General features: G+C 43.9%; 1 protein-coding gene across 1 annotated transcript in view; it reads right to left on the bottom strand.

Annotated features, from left to right (window-relative positions):
- The window catches only part of RPS6KB1 (ribosomal protein S6 kinase B1), a 44,166-nt gene extending 21,700 nt beyond the window's left edge, over window positions 1-22,466 (bottom strand). The window contains exons 1-9 of the mRNA XM_081945457.1: window positions 22,174-22,466; window positions 16,283-16,332; window positions 15,334-15,454; window positions 12,735-12,803; window positions 9,629-9,776; window positions 8,267-8,324; window positions 5,793-5,893; window positions 3,928-4,018; window positions 188-278 (exon numbers count right to left, since the gene is read on the bottom strand). Of these exons, the coding sequence (XP_081801583.1) occupies window positions 188-278; window positions 3,928-4,018; window positions 5,793-5,893; window positions 8,267-8,324; window positions 9,629-9,776; window positions 12,735-12,803; window positions 15,334-15,454; window positions 16,283-16,332; window positions 22,174-22,245 (801 nt within the window). The 5' untranslated portion in view covers window positions 22,246-22,466. The remainder of the gene's footprint in view (window positions 1-187; window positions 279-3,927; window positions 4,019-5,792; window positions 5,894-8,266; window positions 8,325-9,628; window positions 9,777-12,734; window positions 12,804-15,333; window positions 15,455-16,282; window positions 16,333-22,173) is intronic.
- Window positions 22,467-22,559: the final 93 nt, after the last annotated feature.

Here is a 22,559-nt window from a genome sequence, read left to right as displayed (position 1 = left end):
GACGTACAATCAACATTGTAGGCTCCATTGTGGTCTCCAAACCAGACTATAAATGAGATTTCTTTCAAAACCAGGAAATCTAACCGCGCCAGGCAGATAAAGGAAAACCACACGGCAGATTCTTTCAAGGCAGGGAGCGTGCTCCAAAACAACAAACAAAACATGCAGGTTGTAAGTGTGCACCTACTGCTCCAGTCAGCATGTCATACATTAGTGCCCCCAAACTCCACCAGTCCACAGCACGGTTGTGCCCACTCCTCATCAGAATTTCCGGGGCCCTAAAAAGACATCAGAAGCAAACAGCAAGGATCAGCACAGCAGAGTCACAACTGGACAGCACCAACAGCACCGGTTGCGATAGTCATAAATCAGTCGAGTAGTTTTGGTTACAGCCGCTCACCTGTGGTGGATCACTATTACTTCTAGGTGACTAGATTTGCCAACTCGCTATCCACAGACTCATGGGTAGCATCAGCTTCTTGTAAAATAAGGGTGGGGAAACATGGCCCCTTTATGACTTGTGGACTTCAACTCCCAGAATTCCTGAGCCAGCCACGGCCATTGTTCCAACTCACCTCTGTTGTAAAGCGTCAGGCTGAGCTGGTGACAGTGTGAAAGGTAAGGTTAAAAACTGTCTTCCACTACTCAAGGGGCTGTCTGTCACAGAGAAGAGGGGATTGACTCATTGTCCAAAGCACCTGAGGCTAGGACAAGAAGCAATGGGTGGAAGTTTGCCAGAGGGAGATGCAATCTGGAACGAAGGAGGAATTTCCTGAAAATTAATCAATGGAACAGAAGTTGCCTCCCAGAGCTGTGGGTGCTTCCATCACTGGTGGTTTTCAAGGGAAGATTCCATCTGTCCAGAATGGAATAAATAAGGTCTCTGCCTTAGACAGGGGATTGGACTAGAAGACCTCCGAGATCCCTTGCAGCCCTATGATTCGATGACCTTTATTCAACATGTTGTGCAGCAAAGGTCATCTCAGGGACATCAACAACTCCTCAGGAGGAGGGTTTTTCACATGAGTAGGGTCACCAGATAGGCGCATGTGCTTATAATGTGAGACGATGTGTGTGTTTTCACAGGGAGGATCGGTTTCATGGCATTGCATAATCACCTACCAAATAAAACGGCACCTTGCTTCGCAGATACAGGAAGCCTTGACCTATGACCCCAACAGTCCTGATGGCCATAAATCAGGTCAATGAGATGAGCTGACAGTATTTTTTAATTTTTTAATGGCAATACGCAAGCACAGCGGTCATAAAACAAGCCCAGTTTTTAACATGGCAGTGTTTTGCTGAATACCGGAAGCAATTTCTGGCTTTTGGCAAAATCATCCTAACATGCGGTCACATGACTGCAGGATGCTGCAAACCGCCATAAATGCAGCTGTGTTGCTGAGCATCCAAAGTGGTCATGTGACCGTGGCAGGGGGTGGGAGGTGGGAAACGGGAGACGACCAATGGAATTTCTGATCTGGATTATTAGTCCCTTTCACCAGATAAACTGTAAGTGAATTCTTGCGAAGCTGCCAGTTATACGTTGAGGATCAACTGTAGTAAAATGTACTACAGGTAGTCCTCAACTTACAATAGTTCGTTTAATGACCACTCAAAGTTACAACAGCACTGAAAAAAGTGACTTATCACCATTTTTCACACGACCATTGCAGCTTGCCCATAGTCATGGGATTTACCATTGGATGCTTGACGACTGACTCATATTTACGACGGTTGCAGTGTCCCAGAGTCATGTGATCTCCTTTTGCAACCTTCCGAGATGCAAAGCCAATGGGGAAGCCAGACTGACTTAACAACCGCAGTGATTCACTTAACAATTGTGGCAAGAAAAGTCACACAATGGGGCAAGACTCCCTTAACCAATTCCTCACTTAGCAACATAGATTTTGGGCTCCGTTTTGGTCATAAATTAGGACTGCCTGTATATGCCTTTCAATTGACAGTGCATGAAAAACATGATGCTTGCTGCGACGCTGATGAGATCGCAGTGGTATACGCACAATGACACTCGTTCTCCAAAATTCAGGATGCCAATCAAGAGACAAGCTTCCAAATCTTAAAAGTCACTCGTCCTATCAAAACCAGCATCATCTCAAAAGCATTAAGCAGTGTGGCTCCAGTAATTAAGACTGCTAAATCCTATTTCAAGTCCACTCTTTGGCATGAAAAAGCATGAAAAAGTAACTCTAACCTCTATCTCATAGGGTCACTCAGGAGAAAAAGTGAAGGAAGGAATGCATACCGGGTTTCTCCGAAAATAAGACCATGTCTTATATTTTTTGCCACCCAAAAAAGGCACCAGGTCTTATTTTGGGGGGTGGTGATGGTGTAATGTTGTCTACTGATTTGCCTCACCTGTGCGTGCCGCCCCCAATCTCCTTTTGGCTGTCAGAGGTCTTCAGGAAATTCTTCTGCGGCCGGCAAGGCTTTCCTGAAGGACCCTGCAGCTGGTAACAGAGCTCCGGATCGATCCAGAGCTCTGTTTTTGGATGCAGAGGCCTTCAGGAAAGCCTTGCCGGCTGCGGAACAAATGGGCCCAGGTGTGCGAGGCCTGGCTGCAGCTGTCCAAAGGTAAGTAGTAGGAAAGCTCCACCCCCACCCCAGCTTAATTTTTATCATGCTCCCTGGAGTGGGCGGGGTGTTAATTAGGGCTTATTGGGGGGGGTAGGACTTATATTGGGCGCATGTGTAAAAATCAAGCTAGGATTTACTTTCTGAGTAGGTTGTATTTTCAGGAAAACAAGGTAGATACCCTATCACCTATCTCCACCCATCTTGCCAGGATAGGAAGAAGAGTTACCTTGGGAGGCCCAGAGCAGGTGAGCCTGAGTCTGCGCTAGGCCTGCCTCTCCCAAGTCACCCAATACTCCACTTTAAAAAATCTGTGTATTTAACACAATAGCAGAGTTGGAAAGGACCTTGGAGGCCTTCTAGTCCAACCCCCTGCCTAGGCAGGAGACAAATGGCTATCCAACATCTTCTTAAAGACTTCCAGTGTTGGGGCATTCACAACTTCTGGAGGCAACTTCTGTTCCACTGATTAATTGTTCTAACTGTCAGGAAGTTTCTCCTCAGTTCTAAGTTGCTTCTCTCCTTGATTAGTTTCCACCCATTGCTTCTTCTTCTACCCTCAGGTGCCTTGACTCCCTCTTCTTTGTGGCAGCCCCTGAGATATTGGAACACTGCTATCATGTCTCCCCTAGTCCTTCTTTTCATTAAACTATAGACATGCCCAGTTCCTGCAACCGTTCTTCATATGTTTTAGTCTCCAGTCCCCTAATCCTCTTTGTTGCTCTTCTCTGCACTCTTTCTAGAGTCTCCACATCTTTTCTACATCGTGGTGACCAGAACTGAATGCAGTATTCATTCTGCAGGGGAGAGCAGGGAGGAGGGTCATTAGATTTTGACACCTCACTTAAAAACTGGTGACCTGCAACCGAAATGGGCAGGTTGTGTTACTGTCCTAAGTCGAGAACTACCTTTAAGCCATATACTGTCTTGATCTCCTAAATATAAATCCAAATAGCTAAATAAAAAAATAAAGGATGCTGTAGGAAAAAGGTAAAGTATTTTTTGAGAGAAAAAACAACTGTTATACCAAATTGACAAGAGTCCTGCTTGCTTAAAAGAAATCAGTTTCCTCAACCTGGTGGCTTGGTCATTTTGAGTGGAGATTACACTAATTTAGGTCCAATGCATGTGAAGAACGCTAAGTTGAGATATATATTTTTTTCTTCTCAAGAAATCCTGTGTGTGTGTGTGTGCACGTTTTCTCTCTCCTAATTTAAACTGAAAACATTCATGGTTTGCTCTGACCAGTAGACAGTTTTTTTTCTGAAGGGGAAAAAAAATCAATACTTCTCCTTGAGCACCATTTTTTCTATCATTATCAGCTGGACTCACATGTATTCTATTGTTCCGCAGAATGTATGAGTGACTGTTCCATCATGAATAGATTCTTTACACAGTCCAAAATCAGTCAGTTTAACATGACCTGGGGAGGGGGAAAAAAAGAAATAATGAAGAAGTAAAATAAAGAAGTAAGAGAACCACAGAAAGCGAATATATAGTTAAAATACCTTTTTGACACACAAACAGTAACACATACAAGATGCCTATGACCAGGAAATGGCTTGGCTTTCTAAACCCAGACAGGAGTGTAGCCCAGCAGGATCTCGAGGACAAATATTCCACAAAATAAGGGGCCACCCCTGAAAAAGACCTGCTACCAGCAGGCCAAGCTCCGGGTCTTCTTTCACTTGCTGCTTTCTTTTAGGCAGTTAAAATGCCTGAAAGTCCTCGACTTACAACCGTCATGGAGTCTGCACATGGTGCTTGTTAAGCGAGGTGCCCACATGATCACTTTTAATGGTTTTTTTTTACTGTTTTTAATACTTCTTATGTTTTTAATTTTTTAAAAAAATACATTTTAATTGTAATATGTTTTGAATTGTGAGCTGCCCAGAGTTATTTGCTGAGATGGGCGGCTATAGAAATCCAATCCAATACAAACCAATCCAATACAAACCAAACCAATCCAATCCAATCCAAATCAAATCAAATCAAAATCACCTTGGATAAACACCCTCATCCATTTAAATTTCAACGTTAAATTTAATGTTTTAACAACCATAATAGGGAGAACAACCCTATTATGGTCGTCCAATGGTCAATAAGCAAAGCACAGTAGCTCAGAGGAAGGGAGGATCTGGGAAACCTAGTGGGGAGGGTGAGGAGGAGGGGGCTCAAACAAGCTATGTGGGAAGAAGACCCAAGGTCTATTGGGACCTAATAGAGTGAGAAAGCAAGAGCAAGGCCTGGGGGATCCAGCAGTGCAGGAGTGGGGGAATTGGGGGGGGGGGCAATGCTATAATCAATTGTCAGGGTGGACAGATTGCCAAGCGCCGAAATTCTAATCATGTGATTGGGGGTGGCGGTGCTGCAGTGGCCATAATTTCAGGCAGGGATTTTAAGTCCTTCATTCAGGGACATTGTAATTTTGAATGCTCACTGGACAAATAGTTTAAGTCAAACATTACAATAACGGGAGAAGTCAGCATCTCATCTCATGGGTGCCAAGACTGAGAAAAGACCATGAAAGCTTTCAGACATCCCATAGTAAAATTCATGCTCTAAATTTACGACACATGTTCACAAGGATTCAAAATCGAAGTCTGCATTCAGGCAGTCATCTAGTGTCCATTCCGATGGTTGGGACCGTTGTCCTTACACAAGAGATCTCCAATCTTGGCGACTTTTAAGCTTTGTGAACTTTAACTCCCAGAATTCCACAGCCAGTCAGCTGACTGGCTGGGGAATTCTGGGAGTTGAAGTCCACAAGTCTTTTTTTTTTAAGTTTATTTATTTATTTTTGTTACATAATAAAACTTCTTTTGTGAACAGTGTTATCCGAATACCCCCTTTAACACTCCCACCAAAAAAAACCGTATTTTACATTATATTTCCATTGTTTCCCATTATAGCCCTATTATTTTTCTTCCCATATTTTCCAATTTCTAGTTTTTTTAAACGTGTACAAACAGTACAATTTTTCTTTCTTTTTTAAAGTCCACGAGTCTTACAGTTGCCATTGCTGGAGATCGCTGCCTTACACCATCTGGAAAGGCTGAAAACTTGCAATCCCAACCCAGGGGTTGGCTCTCAGACGGGGAAATCTATTCTACTGAATCAAACCCAGATTCCAATCATTCTGAAAAACGGTTGGGTGAAAAAAAAAGTAAAAAGGGCTTGGCCACTGCCTTTCTAACCTTGGTGATTCAACATGATGTTTTCTGGCTTTAAGTCACGGTAGATGATTCCTTTCTGATGCAGGTGTCCCAAAGCCATCGAAATTTCAGCCAAGTAGAAACTGAAATGCAAAACAAAAAACCGATTAGGAAAGAAACCCAGGGGACTATGTGACACGTATGGCTTTAATATGTCAATCATTCTCATAAATTAGATTAAGAAATAAATTGGGGGGGGGGGAACAAAGCTGCGCAAAACCTCAGATGTGGCACGACGAGAGGACTCCGCTTCCAAGTTTTCTAGTTATTTGTTTGGCTTAGTTTTACCCTCACTCACTATTCAGTTCCTAGAGAGGCTGGGTTTCCCCATCCCTCTTTTGGGGGCAATAGTTCTAAAGGTCAAAAAGTATTGTATTTTTCAGAATATAAGATGCACCTTTCCCCCCCCAAAAAAGAGGGTGAAAATCTGGGAGCGTCTTATATACTGAATACAGGATTTTTAGCCTCCCGAAACCCCACCCCACCCCGCTTTGCAAAAATGGCTGTGCATAGCCTTTAGGAGGCTTCCAGAGTTTTCCTGGGGGCTGGGGAGGGCAGAAATGAGTGAAAAACGGGCCATTTTTGCCCCCCACCCCAGGAGCACTCTAAAAGCCTCCTAAAGGCTATGCATGCCATTTTTTTTAACAAAAAACGGGTCCATTTTTGCTAAAAATCGTTGGGGGGGGGGGAAGGAGCACTGTACAAGCCTCCTAAAGGCTATGCACGCCCTTTTATTGACAAAAAACGGGCCTATTTTCGGGAGGTCTGGAGAGTGCAAACACATTTTTTTTTAATTTGCCTCTTCAAAATCTTGGTGCGTCTTATACTCCGAAAAATAGGGTAACCATAATTTTAGTTGTGAAGCTACATGGATAAATCACAATCCAATATTCCATTTCAAGCCAGAGGTGGTCCTTAACTTACAACCACAAATGGGACCGGAATTTCCATTGTTAAGTGAGGTGGGTTTTTTTAAGCAAGTCATGCCGTTCTGTATTTGGCAGGGTTGTTAAGCGAATCGCTTAGAGTGAAGGGAATCATGCAGTCATTAAACAAATCCGACTTCCCTTGTTGACTCTGCTTGTGGAAAGTTGGTTGCAAAGGTCGTTGAAATTGAGTTTGATCCTAGGTAGAGGCAGATATTTCTCTCTCTGGGCAAATTGAGAATGTATCTGCTGAACAAAACTCCGCACTGGTGACAAGGAGGGCATCCGGCTAGTAAACACTCTGCTAGCTCCATTCAGTTGCCCAGACTCCACCCCGCAAGGGATTGTGTGGAGTCATTAAACGATGGTAATGATGATGATGCTATAGGTAGTACTCGACTTACAATTGTAATAAATTGTGGTCATTAAGTGGTGATTTTGTGACATGCTCAATCTTATGAACTTTTTTTGCAGCAGTTTAAGTCAACGGTTCAGTCATTAAGTGATCCCTTTGTAGACTACAGGCATTTTTCACCAGAATTAAAAAGCATTGTGACCAAAAAAAAAATGGCATTAATTAGGGCCATATATCTGCAGGATGCTGCAAAAAAAAAAAAAAGCCTTAAATTTGATCCGTTGCTAAGCACCTAAAAGGCAGTCATGTGACTGCACAGAGAGGTTGAGGTGACCATCAGGACCCTGGATTATAAGTACATCATAACTTTGAATGGCTGCTAAGCAGCCAGTCGTAAGTCGAGGACTACCATCAACAGTAGGTGCTGTTAATTGTAGCAATGAGATGGGAGTCATGTGCTCTTTAATGGCATTTCCTTCTGCTAAGGAGCCAGAGAAATCCATGGGTGGCTTCTGACCCACAGCCCCAAAATCACATTATTCCTTCTTTAGAAACGTTTCATGATTCCAACCTGTTAATCATTGATCAAACACTGGGACAGCCCAAAGGACAGGCTTCAGCTGTATCCGATTTTTTTCCCCGTGGCGAAAACCACAAGATCACCAGACGGATGAAATGTTAACCCACCCACCCCTCCCAAAATTGTTTTTAGCACAAAACTGAATGAAAGCTGCTGGAATGCAACATCATATTTAATTCTAGGTAATATATGCGGCCTTTACATATTGGTCAAAAAAAATATGTCCGCATCTGCCTTTAGCAAACTTCCGTACAGAGGTTTGTTTCAACAGGAGCTATTTTAGGCCCACTGTGGCTTCATGGCTATATTTAGTGGTATTTATATAACTATTTAAATGAAACACAGGATCTACATTTACGTTCGTATTGTGACATATCGTAAGATCAGACTTCAGGCACACCCAGGCATAGCTCAATTATCCAGCTCCCCAAATGGCCTTCTCTTTGAAGCATGGGAAACGAAAACGCAGCTCAGCAGGAAGTGTGTGTTATATGCCACCCCCAACTCGGCCCCACAACTGGCTTCATATGTTCTTCACTCAGCTCTTGCCTTAAGTCTACCCTGCTGGAGCTGAAGAATCTTTTCTGTCACTTACCAGGCGGTGTCTTCCATAAATATCCCCTCTCGTTCCAACTGCATGAAGAGTTCTCCTCCTGAAATCGAAGTGTGAGAAAAGCCCAGTAAAATTTCGGCTTCGTCACTAGGAAAGTAGCATGAGACAGATGCCACCAGACAGGAAGGATGCAGATGGATGACTGGCAGAAGGTTAGTTGCCCTATTTCCAAGTCCATGGGGGCATTCTAGATAACTTGTCCTTTGGTTTAGAGAACTGACCACACTCGGGTTAAGATTCACAAGCTGCCTTGTAATTTATTTATTTGCAAAATTTATTGGCCGCCCATCTTATCTCAGGTTCTTTCAATCATAAAAGATAAAAACTGTACAAACCTATTTAAAAAACCCACCATAAATAAAACACTATACAAAGCCAAATTATAGCAGTGTTCCAATATCTTAGGGGCTGCCCCAAAGAGGAGGGAGTCAGGCTATTCTCCAAAGCACCTGAAGGCAGGACAAGAAGCAATGGGTGGAAACTAATCAAGGAGAGAAGCAACCTTGAACTAAGGAGAAATTCCCTAACAGTGAGAACAATTAACCAGTGGAGTGATTTGCCTCCAGAAGTTGTGGGTGCTCCAACATTGGAGATTTTAAAGAAGAGATGGGACAACCATTTGCCCAGAATGGTACAGGGTCTCTTGCTCGAGCAGGGGATTGGACTAGAACACCTCCAAGGTCCCTTCCAACTCTGCTATTCTATTCTAAACATTGCAGCCTAATTCAAAGATGGCTAATTGGCAGAGCCAGGTCTTTAGGCTTTATAGAAGGTCTGGACGGTTGGAGCTGACCTTTCTGGAGCAACGGTCTCCAACCTTGTCAACTTTAAGACTTGTGGACTTCAACTCCCAGAATTCCTCAGCCAACTGGCTGAGGAATTTGGGGTGCTGAAATCCACAAGTCTTAAAGTTGACACGGTTGGAGATCCCTGCTTTGGAGAGCAAGATGTTCCGAAGAGCAGGGGCAATGGCAAAGAAGGTCCTTCTCCTAAACCCCATCAGCCAGAATACTCAGGCCAACAGGGCCTGTGCCATGCCTCCTTTGCCAGCATGGGTGGGGAGGGTAATCCCAGTGGGATGAGACAGTCCCTCAAGTAGCCTGGACCCATGCCACGAATGGGCATTGGGTCCATTGGACAGCTACATATAGTACGGGTTGTCCTTGACTTATGACCATAATTGAGTACAAAATTTCTGTTGTTAAGCGAGACATTTGTTCAGTGAGTTCGGCCTCGTTTTACGACCTTTCTTATAAGTTTCCTGAGAGAAAGGTAAGCAATGAAATGGATCCCCCATGGTTGGTGAACTCAAAATCCACATTTTGATTCTCCGCTCACACTTACCGCTGAGATACTCGAGGATGAGGTAGAGTTTTCCACCAGTCTGAAAGGCATAAATCAAGTCGACGATAAACGGATGCTTGACTTCCTCCAAGATATTCCGCTCGGCTTTGGTGTGAGCGGTGTCTTTTGCATTCCTCACAATCATCGCCTAAAGAAGACAACACAATAATAGTATTTGCATTCTAAAAAATAGGTAGAGGGAATGGTAGAATCTGGGGGGGGGGGGCGGGGTTAAAAGAGGGATCAGCCTAAAATCCCTTACGTAGCTACAAGTAGACTAAGTCGAACCTCCCTTGAATTCCACCTTAACTCCAAGCACGATTAGTTGAGAAGATTCTTGTGCATAGGCGTTTAGCAATAAATCAATTTAAATCAACTTTCACATGTAGACCTGATCTTTCCTGACAAATATATAGTACACTGTATTTTTCAGAGTATAAGACGCACATTTCCCCCCCCCCCTAAAAGAGGGCGGAAATTTGGGTGCGTTTTATACTCCGAATGTTGCTTTTTGGAACCTTTTTTTCAGCCCTCATGAGGTGCTAACAAGGGCTGAAAAAAACTTTCAAATAGTTTTACTGCAGCATACGTTGGAAAATTTCCCAGTTCCTTCCAGCTGGGAGAAGCCAATGAAGATTTGAAGACTACCTTAAGAGGTACTTCTTTTGTTCAGTTTCTATTTTTGGGAGATAATCCTCTCAAGGGCAAGGCAGAGAGTTCCTGTGGCTACATGGTTTCTATTCTTTTGAGGATAATCCCTTTAAGGGCAAGGCAGGGATTTTTCCTATTGGCTATCTGAGTTTTCTCAATGGTTTCCTTCAGGCAAGCGCTGGGCTAGCTGGGCTGGTTTGTTGATTCAGCTTTATTACATTTTAGGTGGTATGAATTGCTTTTGACTGAATACCCAGACATCTAATTAAGCTTATTAAGATTTTCCCTGCTGCCTGGGGAAAGAAAAAAAGTGGCAAAAAGTGTTATTTTATTATACTATTGTGTTTGCTTGCTTTTCTGGTGCTATGGGGATAAAGATGAATACCTGGTAGGCAGAATTTTTTTCTCATTTTCCTTCCCAAAAACTAAGTTGTTTCTTATACTCCGGTATGTTTTATACTCCGGAAAATACGGTAATTATATCAAAAGTCTGCTACATATGTGACCATCCCCCAAACTGGAGCCACTGATAGGAATAGCATTTAGACCTACCGTATATACCACTTATATACCGCATTACAGCCGTCTCTAAACGGTTTAGAGTCAGCATATAAACTCCGCTGAAGATATTACCTAGCCTCCTAACGAAACGTTCGGAAACCAACCCACAAGCTCCGAGAACTAACCTTTACCCTCAGCATATTACCCCCAACAATCTGGGTCCTCATTTTACCGACCTCGGAAGGCCTCACCTTGAGCCTGGTGAGATTTGAACTGCCAAATGGCAGGCAGCCGCCAGTCAGCAGAAGTAGCCTGCAGTACTGCATTCTAATCACTGCTCTAGCACACTACCGAAGTTCGCAAAACATATTAGACGTCATGGACTAAATTCATCCCCAAAAGCCAAATTGTGTTTTCTTCCTTGTCTGCTACATTTCCTAATTTTGAGGAAGGTAAAGCTATGCTTGCCTCAAAACCTGTAAACCCAGGTAAATGTAAATATAGTGTGTGTTTGTAAAACAGCCAACCACGATTTGAAGTGAGCGTTCTAATGCTATTTTGTGTAAGCCAGGGTTTGTTCAATTTAGAGGTCAAGTATAGTTTGCTGTGAACAAGGAAGAGACTGGAGTGTGTAAAGTTGCTGCATATTGTACCAATTGAAGTTTCTGAACAGATTTCAGTAACAGCCACAAGTAGAAGGTGGCGCAGTGGTCCGATTGCAAAGTGCAGCTGTAGTTAAGAGTAGAAAAAAGATAAAGCATGCTGCCTGGGGAATTCTGGGAGCTGAAGTCCACATATGAGTTGCTGACCTAGATTCTGGTACTTTAAATTGATTTAAAGAGGAGATTATTAGACATTATAAACTCTACATAGCCTCTTTAATTTATTTGGGTTGGTTTTCACAGCCCACTCAACTTCAGTGTCCAAAGTCATCAAGTATAAACCATCCAATGGCTTGTAATGATGGTCTGGTTCACATATGATGTAAGGGTCAGTTTCATGCAATTCAATAAACTTCAAACAACCAAACACCCCTGAACCAAGCCTAGTTTCTCAAGCCTTCTCTTCCTTACATCATTCTTCTTCCTCTCTTTTTTCGAAAGAGATTATACATCGCAGAATGATATAATTTAACCCTTTGTTAAATGTATGGTCACCTATAAGATATTCAGTCATTTAGGTTTCAATGGACCAGATGACATTTAAAAATGAGAAGCATAGGCACTGCTGCTAGCTGTTCTACTATCTTACAAGGAGCAATAACAGCAACGCCTGTTAAAAATATCTGTATAATAAGTGAACCAACTAAGCAAAAGTTCAAGAATTTTAAGTACGTAACAGCAGATGAAAAAACTTTACAAGCAAGTAAAAATTAATTCTCCAGTTACTGCTAATATCTGAAGTCACTAGACAGAAACACAGGGCTGGTTGTATAAAAACTTCTTTATTTCGGTTAGGATGACAGTCCTCAACCTATGACCACAACTGAACCCAAAATTTATGTTGTTAAGCAAGGCAATTATTTCTGCCTCAAGTATTAAGGCAATCAGTTGTTAAGGGAATCTGACTTCTCACTGACTTTGCTAGTCACAAGCAAAGGTCACAAACCCCAGGAAACTGCAACTGTCATAAATACATGCCAGTTGCCCAATGGGGCAATTTTGATCACATGACCACAAGCACGCTGCAACGGAGATAAGTGTGAGAAACTGTTGTAAGTCAGTTTTTCAGGGCGGTTGTAATTTTGAACAGTCACTAAACAAATGGCTGTAAGTTGAGGACTACCTGTATTTCTTAGTAAATTTACATTCTCCTAGCAATGATTTTCCGGAGACTCAGCAAGATCCTCTTAAGGGAGCTGATTCGAGATCTGCAGTGAGCAAAACCTCTTTCTACATTCATCCCACACAAAGTCGTCTATCCTTCTGCAGTTGGGTAATAAAAGCCATCTCACCTTTTTCAGCACCTTCATGGCAAAGATTTTGCTCGTGTTTGCCCCCGTTACTTTGCGAACTTGGAAAACCTGCCAACACATTTTAAAAAGAAGCAATATTACTTTTTTTCCCTCCCCCAAAACCAAAAAAAAGGTTCATAGTGACTGCAATATCTGACATTTTTGACGCTTCCTTTAATCAGTGAATAACAAGTGATCAGGGTTCCCCACCTGAATGACACTAAGCAAGCCACAGATACCCTGTTTCCCCGAAAATAAGCCCTCCCCGGGTATTAAGTCCAATCAGGCTTTTGAGCGCATGCGTTAAAATAAGCCCTCCCCCAAAAATGTGCCCTCCCCGAAACTATTTAAATGCATGCACAGCCAGTCCCCGCCATTTACTCTGGTTGCTTGCCATACAAACAACACGATGTGACAAGGCAAGGCTGGAGAGGGTAGGGAGGGGGGGAACATGCCCCACACACCCGACATGCCCTTACCCAACGGCTGCTCCCGCAACCCTAGCCACCGGGTGTTCTGTCCCGTAATTCCAATGAATATGCAGACATAGGCTTGGCTGTCTGCCATGACTAATTACATAGCTAAAGCCACCCCTTGGCTAGGAGCCTAGAAAGCTATCTTCAAGAAACCAAGATTAAACTTACGGAATGCTTTCTCAACGGCTAGTAAAATGGACTGTTGTTTCCTGCAAAGATTCCCCTCCCGTCGCTCCACCTATAAACTCTTTGGGAGGGGCCACACCCTTAGCCAGCTGTCCCTACTTCCTTCTATGACGTCTTCTCTATAGCTGTTCCTTTCTCCTCTCAGCTCTATGCATACACACATCAGGGACAACCTCCCTCTGTTCCTCCTCACTGCTCCCTGACTCAGATGCCACCTGGTGGCCAACAGGCCTCTCTAGTTCCTGCTCTGACTCCAAACACCCTCCAGGGTCTTCCTCATCCTCCAGAGCAGTCCCATAATATTCTGAGCTGTCAGAGTCCACCAACAGCTCAGCTGGCCGCTGCTGGGCCACAACACCGCACCCCTTCTGTCACGCTAATGCCCACCGCAAAAGCCATTAGCGAAGACCAGGGAGCAGGCAACAGTGGCGATGGGACATCCAGTTGGTCAACTCGTAAAACATTTCTAGTGACATGGCCAGGCCGACGGCATGGTACAGAGTCCTGGGAAGCATGGCTGGAAGCGCCTGCATGGACTCAGGGGCAAACAGCTGACGAACGGCTGTGTTGCGCTACTGCAACAGCGCAACACAGCAGCAGCCATGAGGTGACTACATACGCCGCTTCCTGCACTTCAAAAATAATAAGACCGCCCCGAAAATAAGGCCAAGCACTTATTTCAGGGGTCAAAAGAAAATAAGACCCTGTCTTATTTTCAGAAAAACACGGTAGCACAAGCCAGTTTTCCTCTAAGCCCGGGTTTGCACCATTCAGCAACTTACAAGTACAAGCTATCGCTCTGACGTAGTGAAATATTGATAGGGTCAATTTATAAGTAGTCTTTTGACAACAAGGCTCAGGGCAACTAATGGCAAATATTACTTGATATAAAGAAACCACTTCTAACTTTTGAAAACATAATGAAAGCAGGGAGGTTAGGATAAGCATATACAGATGCCATCAATCAAGCGCATATTATGAAACCAACAGGCCAAAAGTCACCCTCCTAACCCCTGCTCCGAGTTCAACTGTGTTTTTGTTTTCTGTTACCCAAGGAACCTTTGCCATAAAGCAGTGTATAAACAAGGCAGAAAAAAGAGATTGCTACAAGAGGCTGGGCCATAAACTACAGCTCATTTATAGAAAACCCATTGCTGCAGCTTAGTCTGGGTATTGAAGTCCACGGTTCAGAAACAGTGAACTACGCAGTTAAACACGGAAACTTCCAGGCCCTATTTTGAAATTCTCAGTCAGGGTGGATTTGATTTAAACCAAGTCAATTTAAATCATGATTTAAATTGCTAGTAAAAAGGCTTGATTTAAATTAAGTCGATTTAAATCTTAATTTTTAAAGAGCAACTGTCCTCTGTCCCACAGTGGCCCTCCGACCTGCTGTTGACTCACCGACATGCTACATAACTAAGCTCCATTTCATGCTGAATAAACTAAATTACTAAAGTATCTTAAGCAGAAAATCATCTTTAGATAGATTTTTACTCCAAAAGCATTTTTTTTTAAAAAAAAATCCAATTTAAATTTAAAAAAAAAATATCTACCCTATTATTCTCAGTATTGAATCTTTGTTTTTCCTGCATGTACAGGCTATGTTTGACCTTTGAGCTATAGTCCCCGCCCGGCAAATAAAAATCCCAGTCCTTATGCTCTGATTAAACAACTGAGACAGAAATATGGGGCCATTTTGCTCGATTGCACCAGGTGGGACCATTCCCTGGTTCCCATTCCCTTCGTTCCAGCCCAAGTTTGGGGTTTTATTTATTAAACCAATTTATACAGTCACCACAACCTACACGCGGTGATTTATATTTGAATTTAGTGATAAATTGATAAAGAAATATTCAGGAGGAAAAGACGTGCTGGGCCCAACTGGCCATCAGGAAAAACGGAGAGATTCTCCAGCTCGCCAGAAGGCGCCTTACCTTTCCGTAGCCCCCTTTGCCAAGAACACGGAGCAGCTCAAAGCACTCTGGGCGGATCTTCTCGGGACCTCGGTTTACGCTCGTTTCCGAAATCTCGAATTTCTCACAATGCTCCATTCCGCTGAAAGAGAACCAACAATTTTCTTTTTTAGAAAGGCGGCTTAGCAAGGCAACCCTACGTCCGACTGACAGGATCCAGAAGGGCTCTCTCTGCTGTACCGCCAGCCCTTTGGACAAGCCTGTCTACCCCACCCTCTTGTCCTCCACCAAGAGCCGTGGGGGCGCAGTGGTTGGAACGCAGGACAGCAGGTAAGCTCACTGCCCACTGCCAGGAGTTCGATCCTGACCGGCTCAAGGTCGACTCAGCCTTCCATCCTTCCGAGGTTGGTAAAATGAGGACCCAGGTTGTTGGAGGCAAGAGGCTGACTCTGTAAACCACTTAGCATAAAGCACTACGAAGTGGTATATAAGTCTAAGTGCCGTTGTTTCCGCAAGGACTTGAAGATGTGGCTCTGCCAGTTAACCTCGACCCAATAGGGGAGTACCACACTGGAGGTGGCTACCGGAGTAACTAGCTGACCTCCCCTCCCCCACCCCCACCCCGTGCTTCTTGCTCGCCCTCCATCCAACTTTTTAATTTTATATTACTGGATGCTAAATGGCCCCTCCCAGAGGAAATAAAAGAGAAGCGAAAGGGGAGTGGAGTTTGGAGGGGGACAATTAGTTCGCTTAATTGGTTCGTGACTCTCCAAGACTCCTTGCCATGTTTTGCAGATATCGGCCTGGCAGCTCTCCAAGCCAGATAAGGTCGGTGACCATAAATCCTCCCTTGAAAGACTTTGCTGGATGTGAAGGAGCAGAATTCACAGCAAATTAATAAAAGGTTTTTTTGTCAGGACAAGGAATTTACTTCATGCTCTTGGGAAGCCTAGGTCAGAACAGGACTTACAGGTCATATGGGCCGACTCCTCCATGATCCATACTTTCACTTAAGTGACCCTAAAACGAAATAGTGAGAGAAAAGTCACTACAACATTGCAAACAAGAATTATTTAGAAAGCGCAGCAAGATTTGTTTATACATTAACTTGAGTTTTGAAAGCTGACAGCACCACAAGCCTGCAGACTGAATCTACATCATAAGCCTTGTCAGCAGAAAGACATGGCAACCACACTGGAGAGAAGCGCCTGGGGATTGACTGCACAGATTCAGCAGTTTTCAAGCAACTGTCCTATTACTCAGCTGTGTGCAAATCCTATAACTAGTTGGAAAAAAGAGTTTGAGAAAAGATATTATCAACACACTGGAGTGAACATAAATGAAAGATTGCAAGAAGAATGTCCTCTACCATAAAATATTTAAGCTTAGGTTTGTGCAATTCGCCCACAGAGTGAAACTCTCATATCCATTCCTCCCCAGAAAAACGTTTTTCTGTATCATAGAGCGTGGTAACTGTGTGGAAATAAAAGTTGTTCTTGACTTAAAACCATTCGTTTAGTGACCAAAGTTAAAGTAGCAGGGAAAAAAGTGATTTATAACCAGTCTTTTCATTTATGACTGTTGCAGCATCCTCATAATCAGGTGATCAAGAATTGGGTGCTTGGCAATCAACATTTGGACAATTGGAATGTCCCAGAGAGTCACATGATCACCATATGTGACCTTCCCAGACAGCTTCCGACAAGCAGGGTCAATAGGGAGAGCTGGATTTGCTTAACGACATGCGATTCTCTCAACAACTGCAATGATTCATTTAACAACTGTGGCAAAAAGGTCGTAAAATTGGGGGTGACTCACTTAGCGACTGCCTTGCTTAACAATTTAGTGGAAATTTTACTCCCAATTGCAGTTCTACGTCAAGAACTACCTGTATAAAAGGAAATTTGTTTAATTAATCAACTCCTCAATGCAAGTATACGGTTATATGGCCTAGTCTTTGGGCCATAAGAAATATGCTGTTTTTACTACTGTACTGGAAATAGTCCCAAAAAGTTGATCATCCTTTCTGCAATCTGTGAAAACCACAGCCCACCATACAGAAGGTATGAGTAAAATTGACAACAGTTGTAAATTCATTAGCATACTCTATAGATGGGACTACAGGACTGGGTTCATAGTCCACCACAGCATACAGTTAGTAAATAATACCAGTATCATGAAAAGTCAAATTAGGCAACTTTTTCATTAGAGACACAGAAATCAGAAAGGAAGGTATGCAATATTTACCCCAACCACATTCTTAAGATTTCATTCAATATAAGAAATATTTCACTTTGGTTCATTCTACTGTGTGACTATTAGCACCACAACATTCCTATACATTCCACTAATAAAACTATTAGCAGGAATGCAAAAATCTAATAATTCCTAAAAATAAATAAAAATCACAAAGCTGGGAATCCACATGTGTTTAAAAAAAAAGAGGCAGGATACGGATCTCTCACCCTATCCTAGGGAGAATGGAAGTTCAGCACAAATATTTGTGTTTCGGGTTTGTATTTACATCTAGATGACTCTTAGATTACACATTCACTCAAGGTAGAAACTATAATGCCTACATCAATCTTGGATAACTAAGCATTTATGTCTGCAAGATCAAGAGTTAAAAAAATTATACAATCCTGACATGAGCAAAAGATTATGATGGCCAAGTGGGACAATTTTTCACTCTGCTAAAGAGAAGTCCCCTGAGGATGGGCTCCAGCATGAAGACGAAAGTTTAGAAGAATAAACCATTGGTCCCGGTGACTGATCCTGACTGGATCCTGCAACATTATCCTGGGACATGTACATTTGCCTTCATTTGTGAAAAATTTTCAAGAGTGAAAAATTATGCTATAGTGCAGAGAAAAGCCAATTCTACCATTGCTTTTGCATGCCACTGGTAAGGAGCATAAAGCAAGCTTTGCAATTAGGCCATGATCAAGAGCCAACTCTTAAGTGCAAGTGTTTAGAGCAGAGGTCCCCAATCCTTGGGCCATGGCCTGTTTGGAACCGGGCCACACAAGTGGGGGGCTGGCGTACGCAGCTCAACTTGGATAACTTGGTGGGCCAGCGCACAGTTGCGTGTGCAGTTCAACTTGCGTGAGCTGGTGTGCATGTCCGCGAGTGAGTGGCGGGTCAGCACTTGTGCAGACTGGTTCCCTTCTCTCCTTCCCTGCTGTGCTGCCAAGGTGTAAAGGTTGGGGACCGCTGGGTTTAGAGGCCTTTAATAACATGGTGAATCTGTAAGTGTCAAAGTCAGCAACCTCAGACAGCCGCCTCAAATTTCTACAAAACACACCACTGAAATTTGCAAGAAACTGCAAAATCTCTGAGGCAAAGTTTTCCACTGTGTTTCCAAAGAAGAACAGGGAACATAAGCAGTCTGGATATCATTAAAGTAAAACACCTTTCAAAGTATTCTGCCCGCAAACCATAAATATCAACCCATTTACATGACATTAACATGCAATGGCCTTACAATTGCAGTCTTAGCTACCAGAAAATGTTATTTAAAAAAACAACAGTGCAGCTTCTCAAAAGTTGCCAGTCATGCTGTGGTAGCACAATTAAGTAATTGCTAATCTTTGTCCCTTTACAGATAAATGCTCTAACCCCAAGCCCTTATCAGAAATCTAAGTATATTAAAGATTTACCTTTACAGATCTTTGGCACAAAAAATGTAAATATCTAGTTTCCTTTCCACAATCTCCTAAAACTAATGATCCTATTTCAAGCAAAATGTTGAGATTACAGGTAGTCCTCGATTTACAGCCATTTAGTTATCGAAGTTACAATGGCACTGAAAAAGAGAGACTTAGGACCGTTTTTCACACTTATGACCACTGAAGCATTCTGATGATCAAAATTTGGACGCTTGACAACTGGCATGTATTTATGATCTGGAGTCATGTGATCACCTTTTGCGACCTTCTGGCAAGCAAAGTCATTGGGAGGGAAGCCACTTAACAACCATGTTATTAACTGAACAACTACAGTGATTCACTTAACAACTGTGGCAAGAAAGCTTGTAAAATAAGGCAAAACTCGCTTAGCAACAGAAAATTTGGGTTCAATCGTGGTCATAAGCGGAGGACTACTTGTATAATGGGATATTATACACACTTGCATACATTATTCTAAAAAAAGTCGAGTATAAATTTTCACCTGTCCAAAAATACCCTTCAATTTCCCTTTCCATTCTTATCCTCTTCAAATCCACCCCCCCATACATTATTGTAACTATCTGTGTCAAAAACGGTTCTCCAACATCTCCCTTGATAGTCCTGTTTCTATCCAAACACATCCCTGAAAGACAGTATGCAAGCTTAGACTAGAGAAGCCTAATTCGAGTTATGAAGGGCAACATCTTTTTCCATCATAAGCTACAAGGCTGTATGGTTGTTGTTTTTTATAATAAGATCTGGGATGTTCAATGAAGATCTGTGATGTTCAACTGAAGCTGCCTCCTCCAAGGTGAATGCCTAAAGGCAAACAGTCTGTTTGCATAAGTTGCCTCCCCACATGAGTAATACGCTACATAAGGAGTAGCTGACCTTACCCACTGTGAAGCAACATTACTAGAGCGGCTTGAATAGTCACCAATGGTTCACTTATTACAGCAGTATTAGGGAGAATTGCATTCCAAGGGGAGGTCCTACATGGGGACCTGTAGAGGAAAACAACAGGACTCTCTACCTACTCAAGTGCAAGCCTGACTGAAAAGATGCCCAAGCTTGGGCTGCCCCAAATTTATTGCAGCATCAGTTTCCATGGACGAGAGCCCATTTCATCCCAGTGCAGCAGACGGAGGTCAACACTCCTGGCAATGATCAACTGACACGCTGGGCTCTGGCCCCACAGACCATTGGCAATAAATCTGCCAATGTGACACTTTTTTTTAAAGTCACCATGTTCAAAGGCCTGGGCCCTTTTATATGCCACGGTTTGGGGGCATCTCTAAAGAGGGACTGGATAAATTCAAGGAGGAAAAAAGTCCATCAGAAACTGTATAGACAGATGCAAAAGAGATGGGTAAGAGGCAGGAGATATCCTCAGGGTCCTAGCTGGGCTCTTCCCTTCAGCATCTCATGAGAAGGCCCTCTTGTAATTAATGTAATTAATTAACCTCTTCTTCAAATTAATAGGGCTTTTCTTTTCTTTAAAATCCCCTGAGTCACAGTTTAGGTCCACTTTTTCCAAAGTGCAGAGAAGAGCAACGAAGATGATTAAAGGCCTGGAGACTAAAACATCTGAATAATGGTTCACTGTAATGTTATGTGGGAATGACCTTGGGAGATAGGTAAGAGATGCTGGCATATAATTTTAATAAATAAGCATGACTGTAAATCTCACTCAAGTTAGGAGAGTTATTCTGAGTTGGCAAGGCCAGGATAAGTGCTGTGGCTCAAAAACAGTAACTGTGAGATTGAATATGAGCCAGCGTTGTGCGGCAGCAGCCAAAAGAGCTAATACAATCCTTTGGTTGTATAAACAGAGGCATAGAATCAAAAGCACCTGGAGTATTAGTCCCGCTTTATAAAGCCTTAGTAAGGCCACACCTGGAATCCTGCATCCAGTTTTGGTCACCCGTTATTAAAAAGGATGTTGAGATTTTGGAAAAAGTGCAAAGAAGAGCAACTAAGACAATTAAAAGCCTGGAGACAAAAACGTATGAAGAACGGTTGCAGGATTTCGGGTTTGGCCAGTCTAGAGAAAAGAAGGACTTTGGGGGGGGGGGGGGGGGAGACGCAGACATGATAGCAGTATTCCAGTATTTGAGAGGCTGCCACGGAGAAGAGGGGCTCAACTTATTTCCCAAAGCACCAGAAGACAAAACAATGGATGGAAACTAATCATAGAGAGAAGCAACCTGGAATTAAGGGGAAACTTCCTAACAGTGAGGACAATTAACCAGTGGAACAACTGGCCACCCGAAGTTGTTGGTGCTTCATCACTGGAGGTGTTTAAGAAGAGACTGGACAGCCACTTATCTGAAATAGTACAGGTTCTCCTGCTTGAGCAGAGGGCTGGACTAGACGACCTCCAAGGTCCCTTTCCAACTCTATCCTGATTCCAATTCATTCAGCATTTCTTTCATTTGCAGATGAGCAAGTCTTGCATTGCAATCCAGGGCGAGGGCCCAGGACGTTTCTTTGGCTCCCGTAAACCACCTCCCTGCGAGGTAGGCTGGGTATGGAAGAGGAAAGCGGCCTAATATACAGTATATAACAGAAATGAGTACACCCCCTCACATTTTGCAAATATTTAAGGATATCTTTCCATGTGACAACACTGAAGAAATGACACTTGGCTACAATGTAAAGTAGTGAATAATACACCTTGCATAACAGTGTAAATGTGCTGTCCGTTCAAAGTAACGCAACGCACAGGCATTCCTGTCTAAACTGCTGGCAAGATATACTTAAAATATTTACAAAATATGAGGGGGGTCTACTCACTTCCGTGACATACTGTATCTCCCTGGGAAGAAGAAAAGGGACTTGAACCCGGGTCTCCCCGGTGCCGGACCGTCGCCTGACACCCCCGACGGCCACGATCTTCTTCCCAGAGGCTTCTTCCCATGCAACCCCTCCGCCCCGCCCTGGACAAGATCTCCTGGTGGTCTCCTGCCCCCGCTTGGTTCTCCGAGGCCGCTCAGGGACTTCCCCCGAGTTGCGCCTCGCTTAACGTCCCTCCAAGGGCCAGGAGCGTCGCCAGGAGCCTCTTCGGTTAGTGGCGGGAAGACGGAGACGCAGGACCCGAGGAATCTCTCCACCTCGGCCCTCGCCTCGTGTCGCCTCCTGAGGCCCCGGCCTCCCCCACGCCGCCCTCGGCCTGGCCACGCCGCGCTCTCACCCCTTCCTCCAGCTCCTCGTCCGAGGCCGCCTCTTCGGGCTGGTCGAGGTCGATGTCGAAGACGCCCGCCATGGCCCCGGGGACGGCGCGTGCGGGACAGCCGCCTTCGCTGCCAAGAGCCGGGAGCGTCGTCCGGGTGAAGGCTGAGGGCGCCTCATGGGCCCGCGGCACCCACCCACAGCGCCGCCATGACGGCCGCCATCGCCCGGGCTAAGCCAGGCCCTGCCTCCTCAAGCTCGCCGGGGCCAACGCGCATGCGCCGGAATGAGCAGCCCTGAGGGAGCGCGCGCGCGCGCGAAAGAGAGCGAGAGGGCCAAGCCGAGCTTTGCCGCTCAAAAGGCTGCCCGACGTCGCCTGGAGGACGAGTCCGCCTCCATCCGCGCAAG

This window comes from Natrix helvetica, assembly GCF_964273705.1.
Source record: "Natrix helvetica genome assembly, chromosome: 2".
Lineage (NCBI taxonomy): Eukaryota > Metazoa > Chordata > Lepidosauria > Squamata > Natricidae > Natrix > Natrix helvetica.
The sequence above is the reverse complement of the archived record's forward strand: the minus strand, read 5'-3'. Positions and strand labels throughout refer to the sequence as shown.